At 45.2% G+C, this 21986-nt stretch overlaps 2 protein-coding genes across 2 annotated transcripts in view; one reads left to right on the forward strand and one right to left on the reverse strand.

The window, feature by feature from the left end:
• Positions 1-2456: 2456 nt before the first annotated feature.
• On the forward strand, positions 2457-18460 carry Cmbl (carboxymethylenebutenolidase homolog). The gene is made up of 6 exons (XM_031360223.1): positions 2457-2586; positions 11044-11276; positions 13330-13437; positions 14213-14355; positions 16788-16879; positions 18003-18460. Exons 2-6 carry the CDS (start codon positions 11062-11064, stop codon positions 18180-18182), a joined length of 738 nt encoding a protein of 245 aa, XP_031216083.1. The 5' UTR covers positions 2457-2586; positions 11044-11061; the 3' UTR covers positions 18183-18460.
• Positions 18461-19207: 747 nt separating this feature from the next.
• The window catches only part of Cct5 (chaperonin containing TCP1 subunit 5), a 12112-nt gene continuing 9333 nt past the window's right edge, over positions 19208-21986 (reverse strand). Inside the window, exons 6-9 of the mRNA XM_031360638.1 lie at positions 21874-21986; positions 21649-21786; positions 21281-21461; positions 19208-19451 (exon numbers count right to left, since the gene is read on the reverse strand). Coding sequence (XP_031216498.1) covers positions 19324-19451; positions 21281-21461; positions 21649-21786; positions 21874-21986 — 560 coding nt within the window. The 3' untranslated portion in view covers positions 19208-19323. The remainder of the gene's footprint in view (positions 19452-21280; positions 21462-21648; positions 21787-21873) is intronic.

Below are 21986 nucleotides of genomic sequence, written 5' to 3' on the forward strand. Positions count from 1 at the left end.
TTAATACACTGTATCTATTTCTGTTTCTTAAAGAAGAAGAATGAAGTAGTTAAGAGCACTTGCTGCGGGGCTGGCGAGATGGCTCAGCTCTTCCGAAGGTCCTGAGTTCGGATCCCAGCAACCACATGGTGGCTCACAACCACCGGTAATGAGATTGGACACCCTCTTCTGGTTCGTCTGAAGACAGCTATAGTGAAGTGAAGCGGAACCGGGGGCCGGAGCAAGCAGGGCTGGCAGAGGTCCTAAGTTCAATTCCCAGCAGCCACACACATCATGGCTCATGGCCATCCGTACAGCTACAGTGTTCTCATATACATAAAAATAAATAAAATAAATCTTTAAAAAAAAAAAAAAAGAGCACTTGCTGCTCTTCCAGAGGTCCCAGATTAGCTCACAACTGGAGTCTGTAATTTCAGTCCAGGGGATCTGACACCCTCTTCAGGCCTTGGAGAACATCAGACAGCCACATAGTACCCATACATACATACATACATACATACATACATATATACGTATATGTCCGTCTGTCTGTCCGTCCATATATACATACATCATACATGCATCAGGTCCCAAAGAAACTCAGGGCAAATGGCTGGTTATTAGCATACTGAAGCACACACAGGCCTCCCCACTCGTTCGGTACCTGTGGCTCTTCTCACCCCACCCCCTAGCTAAGCCTCTCCAGCATAGGGGCTGCTTCCCTTCCCCCAGCTTCCTTTTCCTACATAGCCCCACCATTACAGCCACACATTCTCTTTGTTCTTTTCTCCTTCCCTTGGTTCTCTTTTTCCTTTCTTGCCCTGCCCCTCCTTGCTCCCTCTCTCTTCTTCTTTTGCTCTCCTGTCTTCTCTCTCCTCTCATGGCCCCGTCTTTTCTGCTGGCCATGTTCAGTCTGGACGACCTATAACTTCAGTCCCAGAAGTCCACTGCCCTCTTTGGAGTCAAAGGGCACCAGGTATGCAGACATACATGCAGGCAAAAGACCATACACAGAAAATGAAACTAAAAAAATAGAGGCCAGGGAGATAGATGGCTCAGTGCTTAAGAGCACTGGCTGTTCTTCCAAAGTACCTCGGTTCAATTCCCAGCACCCACATGACAGCTCACAATGGTCTACATTCACACAAACACACATGTAGTCAGAACACCAATGTGCCAATGTATGTAAAATACAAATAAATACATTTTTTCAAAAGATTTATTTATTTATTTTATGTATATGAGTACACTGTAGTTGTCTTCAGACACACCAGAAGAGGGTGTCAGATTATATTGCAGATGGTTGTAAACCACCATGTGGTTGCTGGGATTTGAACTCAAGACCTTTGGAAGAGCAGTCAGTGCTCTTAACCATGGAGTCATCTCACCAACCCATAAATACATTTTAAAAATTAAAAAATAAGTGAAAATAAAAACACAACTAAGCCTTCCTCCCACACACCAAAATGAACACAAAAACATTAAAAAAAATAAATAAATAATCGGGCTGGAGAGGTGACTCAGCAGTTAAAAGCACTGACTGCTCTCTAGAGGTCCTGAGTTCAAATCCCAGCAACCACATGGTGGCTCACAACCATCCGTAATGAGATCTGATGTACTCTTCTGGTACATGTCTGAAGACAGCTACAGTATAGTTAACATATAATAATAAATAAATCTTTGGGCTGGAGAGAGTAGGGCCAGAGCGAGCAGAGGCCCTGAGTTCAGTTCCCAGCAACCACATGATGGCTCACAACCATCTGTACAGCTACAATGTACTCATATACATAAAATAAATCTTTTAAAAAACAATAACAAACCTTTCCATCATAGAGAAAATGTTTTGCTTTCGTGGCACACTAAGAGGCACACCTTCCCACTCCATTCATCGTACACATCTTTTGACAGTTTTAGAAACAGGGAGAACAATCCTGTCCCCCCTGAGACTTTTAATGGAGCTTATGGGCTTTGGATACCATCCATCTTTCTCAGTAAAGACAGCGTTTTGCGTTATTGGACAAGTGCTGCCCAGAGCAAGGCCTTGAGCCAGTATCACATCTTCAAGAGACAGCACCAGAAAATTAACACGGTTTCATCGCCCTTGCCTGGGAGTTGGGCGAAGGTTCGAGCAAAAGGAAGTCGCTACCCCTCCATCTTCTTTTCTCAAGATTTTCTTTCACTACTTTCCTTCCTCGCAGACAAACGACTCGAGTCACAAGAAGAGAATATGTAAGTGGGGTAAAGTACACAAATGTAGTAGCTTATTGCTTGAAATAGCCCGATTGTGATTGATCACAGAGAAGTACACGTCCCAGTACACAGGCCTGGGGCAGTGTGACAAGGCTCCCTCCCTGTCTCTTCCAGTCTCTGTTTCCCTCCTATCACTGCTCTTTCCACCCTGCACTCTTGCTTCCATCCCTGAATCAGCCCCTTCGCGGTCCTTGCGGACCTGCCCCTCCCCCAGCTTTCCCCGGGAATGCACCACACTGTCACAGCGTCCACTTCCCGTGCAGACCGAGACTCCTCCCTTCTTCTGCATGTCCCTCCCTACCCGGTCAGCTCCAGGTCGTCTGCCTGCTTCTGACTTGCTCTTCACCATTAGACAAGGTAGGTGCTGGTCGCTGGGACAGACAAACCTGCTGGATCTTGCCCGTGGGTTTGCAAGAAAGCAAAGGGCATTTGCTGGCGCAGACGTGAGGCACTTCCAGGTTCATTTTCCAAAATGAACTGCCATATATATATATATATTGTCCTGGTAAAAAGGCAAGGGCCACAGCCAGCTCTAGGCACCCACCCTTTATTTCTGACTATATTTTTCTGTAGGTATTCAGATGTTAGCTTTTAAAAATAGCTGAGAGCTTGTAGTCAAACTCATGTCCCTGGGAAGAACCCTTTTCTTCCCTGCCTTTAAATCCTATTTTTAGGCTGGGCATTTTGATTGTATTGTGTGTGTGTGTGTGTGTGTGTGTGTGTGTGTGTGTGTGTGAACATGGAACCATGAATAAATGGAGCGTATTTGCATTAAAATCAGTACCCATGTCTGGCAGCAGTTCTTCTGGGTGGATAGAAGCAAAGAGGTGCTGTCATATAAGAATATGACATCCTAGATGGTGGGTGGATCTTGCCAAGACAGTGTGGTTTTACACTCCATGGCCACTGGGGCTGGCCCAGGCCCTAAAGAGACTGGCCGATGCAGTTTATATCCACTTGCTGACAGAAAAGGCCACCTGTTGTTTCCAGAGTCAGTTTAAAACAAGGTAGTCAGAATGGAGCCCTGTGCACACATGGGACAGCCTGTTGGGCCTGCAACCAAGAGAACATGCCAGAGGCATGGCAGTGTTTGACATGCTTAAAGAGGTCTCTATGTGCTTCTTAGGTCTAGCTTGCTACCTAACGCTGTCCAAACCATAGACCTTAATGCAAATTGCACACATGGTCAGGAAAACTAAGTACTTGGAGGAGGGATAGCAGAGTCACTCAAGGCTAGGAGTTGGCTCTGCCTTCCCCAGGGCAGGACTCAAAATCAGGTGAAATGATGTGTTTCTACAACCTTTAATCTGGCAAACCACCAGCCCCTCCCTCTTGAACACCAGCTTTCTACTAGATCAAACTTGCCACTTGCACTTTGAGCCCAAGTCTATTGATTCCTATTTGCAGGTACGTCCTGCTGCAATCCTGTTTGTGCACCCTGAGCTTGTTTTTTTTTTTTTTTCCCCTCTATTTCTTTTGGACAACTTCATGGTGTGATCTGATGGCACAAATCCTCAGAGCTTCAAATCAGGAAACCTGTACTCCGAGACGGGCTTCCTTACCATGTCTGACTTCCAGGGAGCAGGGAAAGTGGTGGAGTTCTGCTCCTAAAAGGCTGTCTTCCACAAAAGGTGAACGTTCACCCGGGTGTAAACAGCCGAAGGTTTGTGGTAGTCACGATGTCCTAGCTGACTCAAAAGTGCTGACTTATATCCAGCAAGGGAAGACCCTAGGGAGGTGCCTATGTCAAAGGAGACACGGGAAACCCTTGGAAGAGATGAGGGAGCCCTTGGAGGAGGTGAGGGAGCCCTTGAAATTAGCCCATCACACCTACAACAGGAACTTAGACTGTGCTCTAGCTCCTTGTGTAGCCAAGGGCAACCCTGACCTCTTTACCCTTTATCTCCTCAGTGATCAGATCACAGGTCTATGTCACCACGCTGTATTTGATTAAATCCAGGGCTTCATGCATGCTGGATGAGCACTGCCTCCACTAGCTGAGTGACCCCAGCCCACCTTATCCTTTGCCTTGTGATTTATAGAGGGATTTGCCTGTGAGAGGCAGGCCAGTAGTAGGGGCACCAAATGCCCTACTCCAGAAGAAAGCCTGTGATGTATATATTTGCAGTGTTTCCCATGAGTGATTATGGGGGAATCTAGCACTTTCTGCTAATAGCTATTGTGGCCCTGGCCAGAGACATTATTATCAAGATGTCCTTCTTAGGGCAATGGTGCCACAAGGAGCTTCCTGACTTTAGGAGGCTCTGCCAGTGGGGATTATGGACCTGCTCTAAGGGTGTATGTAACCTCAAACACACAGTTAATGAGTCTGTCCCAACTCAAGAGGAATAGGGACCCTGCCACTCCTACGGTGGACCTGATACTATGCAGAAGGAGCCACACTTCAATGCAGAGTGCCCTTCCTCTGTGACTCACTCTTTGGCCCTATTCCATGTATCTGAATTTTGCAATTCTTTGTAGGTCATGGGTTACTGGTAGGATGGTAGATTTCCACAGAATGTCCTGCCTGTTATAATTAATCTCCTTGCTTCCATTGAGAAGAAAGTTTGTATCCATGTGAACTTCATCTTACCGTTTTTTTTTTTTTTTCTTGGTTTCTTCAAGACAGGGTTTCTCTGCGTAGCCCTGGCTGTCCTGGAACTCACTCTGTAGACCAGGCTGGCCTTGAACTCAGAAATCTGCCTGCCTCTGCGTCCCAAGTGCTGGGATTAAAGGTGTATGCCACCACTGCTCGGCTTATCTTACCTTCTTGAGGGCTTGTACTCCAGCCAGTTACAGCGTCTCCCCCTTTTGCTCCTATCACCCCGGGTGTCAACTTACTGTGAACTATGGATATATCAGAGTGCAGAATATTCTTTCCACAAGGTGGCCTTCTAGAAAGAATCGCATAAACTATTCTAAGTGAATATACCCGAAAGCAAGGGCATGAAGGGATGTCCTGATATGTCCACGCTATCTCTGTAGGAAAGGCAGAGGCCTGGGAAGAATATTCTAGGCTTTTTTCACATGACTAAAGATCTATCACCAGGGCCTTTCCTCATTGTACTTTATTTGCTTAAGCTAACCATAAATGCCAACTTATGTTTTGTTTGCTTTGGTAATACTGAGAGGTGTTTTGCGCTCCTCTTGAGCTTGGAGGCCTCAAGTCCCATGATTTGTTCCCACTAAGATCATTTGATCCTTGAGACTTAGCCTCAGGGGCCACAGGGCCTATTGATCAGGGGCCACAGGGCCTATTGATCATTTTTAGTCTGTATGGAAGTGAGGTCTTTGCTTTATCCTGAAGCTTGTCTTTTAGAAATTGTGTCATGGGGAAAAGCAAAAATCCTGAAGGCAGACCCAGAAAACATGCGCTGCCAAAGGTCAAGCATGTGTTCCCAAGTCTTAGCCTGAATCCCCACAGGCCAGTCCATGGGGTAGAAATTGCCTGCCCTGTCCAGAGTACACTTGGCTCCTGCTTCACAGGCTGGGCTCAGCGGTTGAGACCATGTCAAAGAGCTGGGCAGGACTCCAGCCTCCCACATGTGGCATTCTTGGGCCTATATTGGCTCTACCCCATTCCCTGGGAGCAAAATTTGGCTCTCCTGGATGTAAAAATTCCTTTTGTAATTGGAGCTCAAGTCAGAGGAGCCCGTTGCCAGCAGCTTTGGAGAGACTAGACTCCCTTGTGTCTTCCCAGCAGAGTTCAGGTAAGATAATAGCTCACAGAACCAGTTTGTTCTTTCTTTCTCTTCTTTTGTTTTGAGATAGGTTGCTCACAGTCTCTCACCCAGGCTGGCTTCCAAGCCAACTTGTAATCCTTGTCCTAGTTTGCTTTCTATTGCTATGATAAAACACCAGGACCAAAAGCTAGTTGGAGAGCAGAGGGTTTATTTGACTTAACGCTTTCACATCACAACCATCAGCTGAGGGAAGTCAGGGCAGGAACTTATCATCAGAACCTGAAAGCAGGAACTGAAGAAGAAGTCCTGGAGGAACACTGTTCTGCTTGCTCTGTTTGCCTTCTCTGCCTGCTTGTTTGCTTATGTTTTTCTCTCTTGAAAGATTCACTTTCCTCCTCTGCCCAGAGCAGTGTACAGGTAGCCTTCACTTGACTCTAGTTCTTACAGAGACCACCTCAAGTCTGCCCACTTTGGCTACTGCATGGGGGCAGAGCAGACTGGCCATCCTTGGGAGGTTTTTCTAAAACATTTTCATAGGAACTTGGGGTCAAGGAGAAACATTAAACCTAAGAGTGGGAACCCAAGCCTTAGAGGAAAGGAAGCACATTAGATGTCTTGGAGCTCAGGCCCTTTGCTTCTGTGGAAGGCCGAAGCAGAGAAAGGCTCAGAAGCAGACAGCAGAAGCCTCTGAGTGGAAGATCAGCTTTCTTTTACACCCCAGGATCCCTATTGTCTTAGAGTTTCCATTGCTGTAACAAAACACCCAGAGCACAAAGTCAGAGAGGATCCTGGAGGCAGAGCTGATGCTGAGGCTGTGGAGGGATGCTGCTTATAGGCTTGCTTCCCCTAGCTTGCTTTCTTATAGAACCTAGGACCACTGGCCCAGAGCTGACACCACCCACAGTGGGCTGGGTCCTTGCCCATTGATCACTAGTTGAGAAAATGCCTTACAGCTGGCTCTCATGTCCTCTCTGTGTTGTTGACTCAAAGCCAGTCTTTACACCAGCCCAGAGATGGCCCTCCCACATCCCCAATCAGTCAGGAAACTGGCCCACACACTTGCCTACAGGCCAATCTGATGGAGGCATTCTCTCAGCTGAAGTTCCCTCCTCTCAGATAACTTTGGCTTGTATCAAATTGATGAAAAACCCTAACGAGCATATCTTGCATCGGCCTGCAGAAAGCTGATATAACAGGCATGCATTCTATGTCTGGCTTTGGAATCTCTTCTCAGCACAGTGTAGCAAAGGGTATATGTTTTGATGCTGTTTTTTTTTTGTGTGTTTTGTTTTTTTTTTTTTTTTTTTTTTTTTTTTTTTTGTGACATGTCTAACTGGTAAACATTCTGCAAATAGCTCATAAAAACCAAGAAAAGTACTTTTTTCCCTGGCTGAATAACTTCTTAATTTCTTTTCTCTTTTTTAAAAAAAGATTTATTTATTTTATGTATGTAAAAACACTGTCACTGTCTTCAGACTCACCGGAACAGGGCATTGAATCCCATTACAGATGGTTGTGAACAGCCATGTGGTTGCTGGGATTTGAACTCAGGACGTCTGGAAGACCATTCTTCCAGACTCTTAACCACTGAGCCATCTCTCCAACCCTTCCTCTCCTATCTTAATAGTTTTCTACATCCTTAAATAGTCACTCAATTTTCTCTAGTTCTCTCTCTCTGCCCCCCCCCTCATATTTGAGACAGGGTTTCTCTGTGTAGCATGAGCTGTCCTGGAACTTACTCTGTAGACCAGGTTGGCCTTGAACTCACAGAGATCTGCCTGCCTCTGCCTCCGTGTCCCAAGTGCCAGGATTTAAAGTGTGTACCACCATTCCTTTCTTCATTTAAAAAATGATTCATTATATTTCTCCGTGTGTGTGTGTGCGTACCTGCATAAATTTATGTGCACTGCATGTGTGTTGGTGTTTCAAGGATCAGAGAGAGGGCTTCAGATCCCCTGGAACTGGAGTTACAGACCACCTAATGTAAGTGCTGGGGACTGAACCCAGGTCCTCTACAAGAACAGTAAGAGCTTTTCACTGCTGAGTCATGTCTCCAGTCCCGACTTTTTTTTCCTGAACAGTTGGCTAAAGTAAACTGAAATTTACTAATTTTTTTCCTTGATGTTTTGATTTTGGAGTCTCATTTTAAAAAACCCATTGTAGTTTAGTGTTAAAGGAAGTATTCTCCGGCATGTGCATGGGACAGGCTCATTCTGCATTCTCTGCCTGGATTTCGAGGCTTGGGCTATGATCTCTATTATGCTGGGAGAGGCTCTGTGTGACTTGTTTTCTCAGCTGGGCCTCTCTGTGTGGCTTCTGTTGCTCCTTCCTTGGGCAGTCTGTCCTTCCCACGTGTGTCAACATGTCAACTGTGTCACATCTTGTTGGCCTCTAGGATGACCTCACAGTACCCTGCTGTGCCTTTCTGCCCCTGACACCTGCTCCTGACTTGAGGACCCTGCTGGAAGCACAAGGCCTGGGGTGTAAGGACGGCTTCCCTCCTGGTTTTAGGTTCTCTCTGATGCTTGGTTCTTAGTTCTATTAACAAATGAGGAAAACCTGGTCCCTCACAGTCCCCAACTCTGTGGTGGTTTTGTTTGTTTTCTGAGACAGCGTTTCTCTGTATAACAGCCCTGTCTGTCCTGGAACTTGAACTGTAGACCAGGCTGGCCTCGAACTCACAGAGATCCACCTACTTCTGCCTCTTGGACCACCATGTTTGGCTCTCTCCTGGGTTTTTTGACCCTTGCTTGGGTCCATGGAATTTCACCACTAATTTCAGATATTTTATGGTTTTAAAAATTTCTTTTATGTTTTTTATTTCTTTGTGCGTGTGTATGTCTGTGAGTGGGTGTACATGTGTATGGGGTACATGTGCACATGTGTATACATGCATGGAGAGGCCAGAAGGCAGCCTTGGGTAACATTCTTCAGGTGCTGGGTGCCTTTTAAATATTTTTTTAAATTTTATTTATTTATTTATTTATTTATTTATTTATTTTTAAATTTATTTATTTATTATATGTAAGTACATTTTAGCTGTCTCCAGACACTCCAGAAGAGGGTGTCATATCTTATTACAGATGGTTGTGAACCACCATGTGGTTGCTGGGATTTGAACTCAGGACCTTCAGAAAAACAGTCGGTGCTCTTAACCACTGAGCCATCTCTCCAGCCCTTAAATTTTATTTTTGTCTTTCTCCCCCACTGCTCCCCTCTGCACCCCTCAGCTTCATACCTGTGTTCTCTCTCTCTCTCTCTGTCTCTCTGTCTGTGTGTATACGTGTGTTACACATTGGCTGTATATGAACCTGGTTTAGAACTCTTCCAGGAGTTGGAAGTTAATGCCTTTAGTTTCTTCTATTCTTTGAAGGATTTGTTAGATCTGCATGTACACGTACTTCCAAAGTGACTACACAGAACCAACCATATTCCTGAAAGCAGTGCTATCAGGAGATGGGGGTCTGTGGGAGGGGAAAAGTTATGAGGGTCCAGCTCATCTTAGGATCTTATGAGCAACCAGAGAACTGTCGGTCTGCTCCGACCATGTGAAGGGACAGGGAGGAGGTGACATCTATGGGTCAGGAAGAGTTCCTGCTGCAGACTGCAGTCATTCTGCCACTTTGATCACCGGCTTCTCTGTCCATAGTCTTCAGGACCATGTGGATGCTTTTGAGCTGGGTTTTTGTCTGTTTGTTTGTTTGTTACAGCAGTGTAGTAAGTGAATTCACAGAAGCTCTGCTCTGTTTCTTCTTGAGGCTGAGCTCATTTTCACTCCGTTCTCCTGAATACACACAGTGTAGACTGGAGAGTTCTCTGCAGTCCATTCTGCCAACTTACTGATCTTTAAATGTACTATTTCCATGATAACTGATTTTCAAAGCTTTTGAGTTTTTATTATGACCTTATTGTATTTAGCTAGTTAGTTTTGAGACAGGGTCTCTCTCTCACACACAGTCCAAGCTGTCCTCAAATTTGGTATGTAGCTGACGATAACCTTGAACTTCCCATCTTCCTGCGTCTATCTCCCAAATGCTGGTTAGGGCCTATCTTTATTCAGGCTCTCTGTCTCTTATTCAAGGTTCACACAATCTCCAAGTATCAAGGGAATGTTATTTAAACAAAGCAAAGAAACAAAATGGGTCAGATCCACCATTAAGGGTGACAGCAGGGCATAGGGCTGAGAAGGGCCCTACAGGTTATAGCTTGGGCCTTCTGTTTGTGTAGTTTGAGAAGAGAGAGGATTTGGTTAATAGGGGGACGTTTTGGGTGGTTTTCATTTTGTGTTTTGTTTTGGAAACAGAGTCTCACTGTGTTGCTCTTGCTGTTCTGGAAACTATGTAGATCAGGCTAGCCTCAAACTTTCAGAGATCTGCCTGCCCTGCCTCCCAAGTGATGGAATTGGGCAACTATACCATTTTTTTGTTTTGTTTTGTTTTTGTTTCTCTATTAAGCTGTATGGTCTTTTCTTTATTGGGCAAGTCCCTCCCCATAATGCACCTGATTTTTAATCACATTATGCTCAATTATGAATAGGCACAAGATGGCAAATAGAGGATTCTTTCTAAGTTCATTTCGAGGATACAGTTTACTTTACTGCAAATGCCCCCAAAACCAGGTGAAACCAGATCATCCCCTCCTACTGGAACACAACTGGAACACGATTGACTAGAACCTAAGTTAGATGATTATTAAGGAGAAGAGAAATGTATTCCATTGTTCTAGGGGTTGCATATATAAGTTGATGCCGGGGAAGTCCTAGGTGTTAACAGGTTGCTATGGGCATTGTTCAGAGAGGGTATGTATGTGTAAAGTGTACAGGTAAGGTTTCTAGACTGCTAGGTATGTTATTAGAATAGATGTGTATGCATAGCTCAACCCAAGTGGAGTCCTAAGTTGCTGAACTATTCCCTATGCTTGTGTGACTTCATTGGTTTTACAGGTGTGCACCACCACTCCTGGTTTATGAAGTGCTAGGGATTTAATTCCAGGCTTTATGCAACTGAGCTACATTTCCAGTTTGATCAACATTAGCCATCACACCACTGAGTTTATTTATAGTTTATTTAGTGTAGATTATCCTTAGATCTGAACCACTCAACCTGTGATGAATATTTCATTCCCTCTGTAGCTTGACATCAAGACCCCAATGGCTAACGAAGCTAACCCTTGCCCATGTGACATTGGTCACAAGCTAGAGTATGGTGGCATGGGTCGTGAAGTTCAGGTTGAGCACATCAAGGCATACGTCACCCGGCCCCCTGTGGATGCAGGCAAAGCCGTGATTGTCGTCCAGGATATATTTGGCTGGCAGCTGTCCAACACCAGGTATATGGCTGACATGATTGCCGGAAATGGATACACGTACGTATGAAGTTCTGCTCTTTGCTAAAATCCATGTGGATTTCTGTGTTCCATTTTGTTCACTTCAGAAAGACAAAAACAAAAGCCCAGCACAGCTTGAGTTACATCTTCAATTACATTATCTGTTTTGTTATCTTGGTGATCAGTGGTGGGAAGTGGGAACTGTCCTTTGAAATTTAACTCTAACCCTGTACAATCAACTCTTCCCAACAGAATCCCAGGGCATCATGCCCCCAGCATATCCAGCCCTACAGAGAGTGGGACAATTTCCTGGGGAAGCCTTTAAATATACCTATAACAGCCAACATGGACAGGGACCCTCCCCTTCCAGCAGCTCTGGGAGGGATGTATATTACCGTCACCATATTGCAAATTGGAAAGTCAAGGCATGAAGACAGAGGTTCTCAGTTGCTCTGAGTGAACTGTAAGCAGTTGCTGGAATGGGACAGTGCCTGTTGTCGTAGGAGAGTCCTTAGGTCCAGGGAAGATATATAACATAGGCAAAGAGATAACTAGACCTACTGAGGTTCTGGCCTGTTCATGGTTCTTTTTGTTTTGTTTTGTTTTGTTTGAGACAGGGTTTCTCTGTATAGCCCTGGCTGTCCTGGAACTCAGTCTGTAGACCAGGCTGGCCTAGAACTCAGAAATCTGCCTGCCTCTGCCTCCCAAGTGCTGGATTAAAGGCATGTGCCACCACTGCCCAGCCTGTTCATGATTCTTATTTACTTAGCCTCAAGCCATCTGAGGCTGGACAGTCCACACTTCTGTCATCTGTCTAGTCAAGAATGTAAGCCCAGGGGCAGGAGAGATAGCTCAGTGGTTACAAGTACTTGATGACTTGGCAGGAAATCCAGGTTTGGTTCAGGCAACACATATGGTAGCTCACAACTATCTATAACTAGGTACAGGGATCTGACACCATCTTCTGGCCTCTACAGGTACCAGGTATGTACATAGTAGACACAATATAGGCAGACAAATACTCATAAATATAGACACATTTTTTTTAAAGTGTGAGGGATAAAAATGGCCAGTTACTTATCAAGTTCTCTCTATAGTACAAGGTGTACTAAGATCTCAACCTGGCCTGTCAGGCCTGGGCCTTGGTGCTCTGCCTGCCTGTGTTGTAGCAGAGGGCCTCATCTTGTGGGGACAGAGGCAGGACTGCACATTGGAATCATGTCGCTTTTCTGGAAGCCAAGTCAGGCTGGATGGAGCTAGGACCACAGTCTCCCAAAGTAACGAGTTACCTGAGGCTGTGTTTTAAGGGACCAGCCCCTCTGCTGCATTGCCAGGGCTCAGATTGCTTGAGAGTAAATAGGGTTACTAGGCTTAGTGATGTCCGTGATTTCCAGACTGAGCTGCCTACAGCTGGGTGATCTATCATTTGATCCTTTATATGATTTGTGTGTGTATACAATGACACATATATGTACGATTGAAGGTTCGTGTTCACCGTTGGGAGCATTTAGAGGTCAAAGGACAACCTCAGGTGTTAGCCTTCACTTTGTTTACTCTTCCCATAGCCTGTTCTAGAACCTGCTGTGGACTTTACTCTTGGAGGAAGCAGTTTGGCAGCCTGTGCAGAGGCTGGGTCATTTTACTCGATCACAGTGACTAGTGTGCCCTCATATTTCTCAGGCGTGCCCTTTGGCCAAAGCCAGTGTTTAAGACCAAGAAAGTCCTGGACTGGCTGAGAGGACCATCAAACTCCATCGAGGCAGGAAGGACCTTTGACAGGACATAGCCTTTGCCCATAGGCCCAGTTTCCCCTCTTTGCCCTGGAGTAGCTCTTGAGAAGTGTCCCTGCTGATGGTCCTCTCGCTTGCTAGAGCAGAGTCACACCAGAGCTGCTGGAAGCTGTGCACTTGTCGTTGTGGAATCTGAGGCAATCTGGCATGCAGCAGATGACCTCTGTCGCAATAAAGGGTGGTTTTCGTGGCCAAGGCTTTCCCTTTCCTCTGCCTAGAACTGGCAACCCAACAAGGCACTTAATAAGCCAGGACATTGAGTCCAGGTGACTCAAAGGTTGACTCACGCCCATATTTTGCAGAACTATTGTCCCAGACTTCTTTGTGGGTCAAGAGCCATGGGACCCAGCTGGTGACAGGTCCACCTTCTCTGAGTGGCTGAAATCAAGGGATGCCAGAAAAGTCAATCGGTAAGTTTTCAAGAGGCTTGGTTTTATATTTGGGAACAGACAAAAGCCTCTCTCCCTGGAGAGCACCATCCTCCACCCCACCCCCACTGACTCTGGTAGTCCATCCTGAAAACCCAGCATTCTGATGAGGAGATTGCTCTTCTCTGATTGGTCAGGTATGAGCCACAGAGAGTTGGTTTATCCCAAATTCTACATTCCACCATGGAAGCAGTGTCATGAAGTTGTTGGGGTTTTTAAAAACAGTAACAGAACAAAGATAGATTCTTAATCAAGACACTTTCCAAAGACATTAGTGGAAACATTAATTAGGCAGTTACAGCATAGTAGTCTCAGCTATAAGACCCAGACGCTATCTGATAGCATTCTTAGCTCTTTGATTGGTGGAGTAGATTGGTGATTTTGTTGAGTTGACACATTCCAAAGGCTTTTTTTCCCTTTTATCTACTTATCAGGATGATAGGTTCAACTTTATCTGCTAATTATAGGAGTTAGAGCCAACATGGAGGTGGGCAAAGAATGGCTCACTAATGGCCTAAAGGTAGCTCAAGATAAACTGTGATGGGGCTCTCGACCTGCAACACCCCAGACTCCTTACAGCCACTGAGTTTTAAGCGGTCAGTCAGCCTTGAAGTCGCAGCTTCTTTCTAGGAATTCTTGTTCTTACTACCAAACCACAGCCCTCAAGTACTATTTATTCCCTGAGACATTCCAGTTACTAGCAACCCTGAGGGTAAGTCTTGTCAGCTCTCTGCAACGCCTTATCTTTCTGTTCTAGAGAGGTTGATGCTGTCTTGAGGTATCTGAGACAACAGTGTCATGCCCAGAAGATTGGAATTGTGGGCTTCTGCTGGGGGGGTGCTGTGGTGCACCAAGTGATGATGACATTCCCGGACATCAGGGCGGGGGTGTCTGTCTATGGTAAGTACCCAGTACACTTTACTCAGGGAAAACAGGAGGAAGGTTGAGTGACAGGCTTCTCCCACATGCTGCAATACAAATCTGATGACATGGGGTAAACCAGCTTAGCATGGCTTTCAGAATCTAAAAATAGAGCTGGGGAGATGGCTTTGTCAGTGTAGTTCTTGTCTTGCAAGCATGAGATGCTGAATTTGGTCCCCAGAACTCATGTTAAGAGAGAAAGAGACAGGTATTTTGGGCTTTACTGGGCACTTTGCCTAGCCTACTTGATCAGTTCTAGATCCTGTCTCAAAAATCTAGGTGGAAAGGCTCCCTAGGAACACATCCAAGGTTGTCTTCTGACCTCTCATGTGTATGTGCACTGTGCACCATTGTGTATACACACACACACACACACACACACACACACCACACAAAAGAAAACTACAAACAGCAACTTTAACTTTCTTTTTAATTAGCAGATTTTTAAAAAATGGTATGGGGATGTTGTCTGCATGTATGTCTATGGCCATGTGTGTGTCTGGTGCTTACAGAGGCCAGAAGAGGTTGTCAGATCCCCACTGCGGTTATGGTTGTGAGTCACCATGTGCGTGGTGGGAACTGAATCTGGGTCCTCTGGAAGAGGAGCCCGTACTCCTACCTGCTGAGCCATTTCTTCAGCCCCAACATTTACATTTTAGCCAACAGGAAACAAAGTTGTTTTAACTATGAGATAAGAACCCTTTATCTGTTGATAGAAAAGCATCCAGATTAAAATATGTCAAAAACAAACACAAGAGAGTTGATCGCTATTTCAAAGTTACACACCCACAAGCTGTTTCTACCTGGTGCTTGAACTCCTGGACATGGCATTTATTTCATCTTCTATTAGCACTAAGGAAAAAAATATTTTCTTACACAGAAGGAAATAAAGTGAGGCATGGTACACACACTTATAACTTGAAGCAGAATTGAGAATTTCTGGCCAGCACAAGCTACATCGTGAGAGCTAGTCTCACACAACAAAACGAACGCAATAAATCACTAGTATGAGGCCAGCCAACTGTCAGCCCAATGGTGTCTATGAGTGAATGAAAAGGTAGTCCTGGATGCATGCCTTTCTAGCACCACCTGCTGGCTGGCTTGTGAGTGGCTGGTTATGGCAGGAATTGGGCAAAAGAGACATTCACTGAATGCCCAGACCTATTATCTGGCTTTGTCAGAGTTGTGCAGGTTTGAAGAACCCAACGCTGTCCACTTTTGCGGATGCTGTGATTCTCCTTGGGAACACTGATATCCTTTCTATGGCTTGCTGTCATCTGGAGAAGAGTAACAGGGGGGAGGGCTGGGAGGAGGGCCACTGTGTGTTACTTAGCTCTGCTTTCACAGTGGCAGGAAGCAGGGAAAATGTTTTCTTCTCATCTTTTAAAATCATTGATCATGTGTGTGTGTGCATAATGTGTGCTTGCATACAATGCCTGTGTGGAAGCCAGAGAACAAATTGATGTGGGTTCTGGGATCAATCTCAGGTTCCTAGGCTGGTGTGGCAAGTGAGCCATCATCTCATTAGTCTTTTCTGCCCATTCTTCCAACAGTACAGGGACTTTTCTTTCCCCAACCAAATGCACCAGTGGGCTGCCCTAAGCCTGGCAGAGTAATACTTCTGCACAAACTAACCTTTAGGATGTTCAGTCAAGGATGAACAATAAAATGTATACAATAGCCTGTAGAGCAGACACTGTATCTTTGGGGTCCTGTTTGAATAATAACTTTCTTCTCATAAAACTGTCTAATTCACTGAACATGTGGGGCCCATGTAGAAACTTCTGAGTGGTGGTCAGAGGCAGGTGGATTTCTGAGTTCGAGGCCAGTCTGGTCTACAGAGTGAGTTCCAGGACAGGAGAGAACAGCAAGTTTATTGGCCTGGTTCCTGCTGAACAGGATACAGAGTAGAAAGATCTGGCTAAATCAGTTTCACTTCCTCATAATCTCATAGGCCAGGCTTTTGTGGGATTGCTAAAAATAACATCTGGGGAGATGGCTAAGGCAGTGAAGTGTTGGGCTACATATCCACGGAGATCTGAGTTCAGATCCCTAGCATCTGCATAAAAATCTGCTGGGGAGGGGGCAGGTTTTGCACAGGTCACCCCAGGACTGGGCAGGTGGAGACAGATGGGTTCTTCAAGCTCCCTACCCAGCCAGTCTGCAGAAATCCCCGAGCTCTAGGCTCAATGGGACTCTATGGTGAAAAGGAAAAGTGATTTAAGACACCTGGCCTCCACTAGACCGCACCTGTGCACTAGACCCCATGTGGACATGCACAGGAAAGCATGCACACCACACCTCCACCCCGAACACATGGAAGTAGTCTCTAACCACATGGTCTACTTCGCAAAAGCACACCAAATCCAGGCAGCTTTCTGTGGAAGTCAGTGTCCCTCAACTCTTTTCAGGTATCATCAGAGATTCTGAAGATGTTTATAATTTGAAGAACCCAACGCTGTTCATTTTTGCAGAAAACGATGCTGTGATTCCCCTTGAGCAGGTGAGTAGGCAGCCTTTCATTTGATACCTAATTTCACAACATGACATTTTTGGAGTTTCAAAGGACTAATTCTTAAGTTAGTTTTCCAATGATGAAAATTTACTAAGGGAACTTAAGCCCAGGATGGGCTTAAGAACTGCAGAATGACAGCTGAAGGATGTGTTCCTGATACAGCCTGTTCACTGTGAATGACTTCCATGGTAATCCACCAGTTACCATAGCCTGAGATGGATTTATTAAGCACAGGAAGTTGGTTAGGAAAAAGTCTAAGTTAAAAGCAGCCCTTTATCAAATAGTCTTAACTAAGGTCTCAATACAAATAATTTGCAACAGTCCTCAACTTAAAATCATCTGGTTTGCTTGTTTTACTACGTGCAATAGTAACACAAAGCAGGCCAATTTTGAATTTGGATCTTTTGCTGGTCTAGTCAACCATGTGTATGGTCTCCGGTAGATAGCTGGGGCAAAGTGCATCTCCCCTGTAGCCCCATAGTCATATGGATATGAGCAATGGTCTCAATGTGAGAGCTTTGCTAGGATGGTCAGTAGGGCAGCTATACTGAATGCCCACCCTGCCCTGTACTGTTGAACTCAGCAAGCTTCACACATGCCAAGAATGTACTTTTTCAGACAAGGATCTGATTATGTAGAGCATGCTGGTCTAAGAGATCTCTCAACTGCTAGGATTAAAAATGTGCACCACCATGACTGGTACAATTTTGACCCACAGTGTTTTTAACTCCCAGTGGATGTTGGGTCTCAGCTCCAGTGTAAATAAATGCAGGAGCATCTAAAACTGGTATGTAGAAATCATTATGCTGCTCTGCAACTCCTCAAAGTGGCCAGGAACTGTTAAAGACAACTCAATGGCTGTGGAACCTGTTTGCTTTGTCAATTATTGCAATAGAAGACTCCAGCTTGGTGCATGCCATTAATCCCAGCACTTGGGAGGCGAAGTTGGAAGCCAGCCTGGTTTACATATTGAGTAAGTTCCAGGACACCTAGGACTCTGTGGAGACTATCTCAAAACAGAACCAAAAATCCCAAAAGGCTTGGAAGATGCTACTGAAGGGTTAAGGTCACATCACCACCACATTTTTATATTACCCCTCCCCCACATTAGGTTTCTACACTGACCCAGAAGCTTAAAGAACACTGCATAGTTAATTACCAAGTTAAAACATTTTCTGGGCAAACTCATGGCTTTGTGCATCGGAAGAGAGAAGACTGCTCCCCTGCTGATAAGCCCTACATTGAGGAGGCGAGGAGGAATCTCATCGAATGGCTAAACAAGTATATCTAACAGCACTCAAGCACAAGACAGCTGTTACCCAAATTTGCCTGAATAATTAACCACCATCTCTAATAGCCTAACTAATTATTAGGGGAATCTGGGGCAATTCAGGGACCAGCTAGATTCTCAGATACGGCCTTACATTAGTAACTGAAGTGTTAAAATGTACAAAACCAGGAAGATCATGAGTTGTCACTATGTATATTCAACCTCCTCTGGTGAGCAGTGTTGATATCAGTTCTTACAGATCTAACTATTCAACCTAATAAAGTGGTTTTCAAAACGTGTGAATTTGTAGCTTCACTTTTAAACACTTGTATGCTTTTGTGGAGGTCAGAGTTTAACTTGTGGCAATATTTCCACCACATGGGTCTAAGGATGGGTTGTTGGGGCTTGGTGCCAACCTCCACCCTGAAGCACCTTGCAGAACAGAAAATGTAATACTATCGTCATCCTGCTGCGTCCTAGGCTGGGCTCCAAGTCCACCAGACTGGTGGAGGTTGAGCAGACTGCACCTGCAGGGAAGGGCCTCCAGACTTAGCAGCGAGGTTCTGCTTTTCATGGGATCCACCAAGACAGGTGATTGCTAGGTTGCATGGGCTTTGACCTCAAATTATGATACCCAGCTAAAAAGCTACCTATGCTTCAATTGCCCTTGAGCATATGTTAGAGGCATACAACTGCCCAAGCCAGTTCTGACCAGCACCTGAACTGGCCATTGTCCAGCAACAAGTAGGAGGAACACTAGTTTTATAAGCCATGCAGGTGCTGGAGTAACCCAGGAATACCATCATGGAATACATCACATCAGGAATACATCATAGTCAGAACTGCTGCACCTCTGCTCTCTCATGTTCCTGTCACCTGCGAAATAAAACCAGACACCAGGACACCTGAGCTGCTAAAAAAAGTATCTGTAGTGTGTTCTGCTTCATTCAGTTCTGCAGATGACGAATGTTTGAAGACATCCAATGAATGCAGAAACTGTGACAGCACATCCTCCACATTATCCAGCTCTGAATAAGTGGAAGCAGTTACCAGACAGCTGCTTTTATTCCAATGTCTACAGGCTGGGAGAGGAACAGCAGTAACTGCAGACGCAGCATGACAGACACACCCTTTATTTAGTCACAGTGGTAAATGGTACAGTTCATTCTTCAGATTCTCCAGGCTTACGGATGTCATCAATCTTCAGAATCATCCTAACCATCTGTGTGGCAAGAGAGATCTGCTGCTTTTTGCCAATCAAGGTTTCTATGACATGCTGATACTGCATATCTGAAAAACAAAACACAACAATCAGCGGTCCAGGAGCACACAAATGTACTTATCAACAGGCAGCTACAGCCTATGTAGTTGCAACAAAGCTTAGGAAATACAGCTACTGCAGTACACAAGTCTGTGCTCTCAGTTACTGGGGAGGCCAAGGCAGAGCTGAGGGGTCAGTCTGGGAAATAGTGAAATTCTATTTCAAAAACAAAAATGGTTTATGTCTGTGCCATTAGTCAGATGGGTAGAGAGTGGCTCATGAAGCCCCACCTCTTCCTGTAAAACTACTCGCCCCTGTTGGACTCTGGGTCATCTGTCTTCAGTTGTGCATATGGTTGAACCCACCAGGCTCCAACCTATGGTCATAGAGATAGTCCTAAATCCGGCAGTTCATCAAATAGAACAAAGGACAGGAATGTGGGAGATGAACTTATAGGGGAGGAAACAGGATGTGAGGGCAAGAGTATTCACAATACATCATATATCGAAGTGTCAAATAATGAAGTAAAAGTATAATTTATCTATAAAAGAAGGGCTGGGGAGCTGGTAAGATGGCTCAGTGGTTAAGAGCACTGACTGCTCTTCCGAAGGTCCTGAGTTCAAATCCCAGCAACCACATGGTGGCTCACAACCATCCGTAATGAGATCTGATGCCCTCTTCTGGTGCATCTGAAGACAGCTACAGTGTACTTACATATAACAATAAATAAATAAATCTTAAAAAAAAAAAAAAAAAAAAAAAGGGCTGGAGATGATTCACTCACTGGTTAAGAGCACCAAGTGCTCTTACAGAGGACCCAAGTTCCTAGCATCTACGTGGCCACTTACATCCATCCACTTAAATCCCTAGATCCAATGCACTCTTTTTTTTTTTTTTAAGCCCTGGTTGTCCTAGAACTCACTTTGTAGACCAGGCTGGCCTTGAACTCAGAAATCTGCCTGCCTCTGCCTCCCAAGTGCTGGGATTAATGGCGTGTGCCACCACCAATGCACTCTTCTGGCCTCCAAGGACACAAGACAAACACATAGCATACACTTAAATGCATGCAGGCAAAACATGCATTCATGTAAAATAAGTCTCAGCAAATAAAACCCTAAACTAAAAAACCCCCAAAGCTGTAGCAGTAAACTGGCTACAATGCTCTATGTCACTTTGAGATGGATTTCCTAAGTACTGAGGATGTGTGTTAGTGGGAACACAGTAGAGCTCATGGCTACAAGGAGGCTAGACAGTGACATGACATCTCAAAGCACCCAGAGGAACAGGAGTGAAACACATTTTTCTGCAAGAGTCAGTAGACAGTTCGTGTTAGAACAGCAACATGGGACACCTGATGTTGCTAATTTTGTTTTGGATGCTGGTGTAGACTGAACCCCGATTTCCTGCGGGGTGCTGGAGTCAACTCTTGTCAAAATGATTTTACAATTGTCAAGTTCTGTAGTTGAATTAAATTCACTGCAGGATTTCAGGTAAGGCCAGTCCATCAGTACAGAAATGTAGCAAAGTTTCAAAGCTAAATGTCTGCCACCTTTTCAAGAGCAGGATTGCCAAGCTGTTACAGAGTGAAGTTTTCCAAACACTCTGCAGCCATGGGACAACAGCCAGGTGGCAAGCTGTGAGCAGAAACTACTTTGTATGACATCAACAGGCACCTGTACTGTGGTTAAAATGAGTTGTGTTGCTAAGACTAAGTCCTATAGCAATAAACTAAGACACTAAGATCCAGAACGGAACTGTCTCAAGTGCATTAAAGAACTCACAAAGGACAGTGTTGTAGCATGTACTTCCAAGTGGGTGGAAACTTGTTCCACTCCTAGAGTCTCAACAAGCAACTCACCGTTACTGCCCTTGTGCAAACAGTCAATCCCAAGGGCAGGGTTAGACTCCTTCACTTGTCTGGCTCGAACCTCAGTCATGGTCTGGATAGGATTCATGCCACTATTTTCTGAAAGGGCCATGGGGATGACCTCCAAGGCGTCTGCAAAAGCTCTCATGGCATACTGTTCCAAAGTTGGGCACTGGAAAGACACCAGGGGCAGTGAGTGTACTTGGCAATAGCCAGCCCAACAGCTGTTCATAAGCATGCATTGAGAAAGTCACTCAGGGTAAGCTTAATAAACTTCCTTTCATCTATAGAATGAAGCCGGGAGGACATAAACACACGAGCCCTTAGAAAGCAGTTCTCACTGCTACTCTGCCCATTACCTTGTCTGCCTCTTGGCTGACTGCCAGGGCGCAGGATATTTCGGCTGCCCCTCCTCCATACACAACACGGTTGTCACGGATGAGGTTCCGGATGACACACAGGGCATCATGGAGGGATCGTTTTGCTTCTTCAATGATCTGGGGAGAAGGCCATGTCTCAGTTCCTCATGCTGGCAGAGAAAGTGCCCACTGAACCATCTCTCCAGCCCAGGACAGAATTCTTACCATCTTGTTTCCTCCTCTAATAAAAATGGTCACAGCTCTGGAGTTCTTACACTTCTCGATAACCAGCATTTTGTCTTTTGTAGTGCCAAACGAGATCTCCTGCACTACACCAG

The sequence above is a fragment of the Mastomys coucha genome, unplaced genomic scaffold, assembly GCF_008632895.1.
Source record: "Mastomys coucha isolate ucsf_1 unplaced genomic scaffold, UCSF_Mcou_1 pScaffold8, whole genome shotgun sequence".
Classification (NCBI taxonomy): Eukaryota; Metazoa; Chordata; class Mammalia; order Rodentia; family Muridae; genus Mastomys; species Mastomys coucha.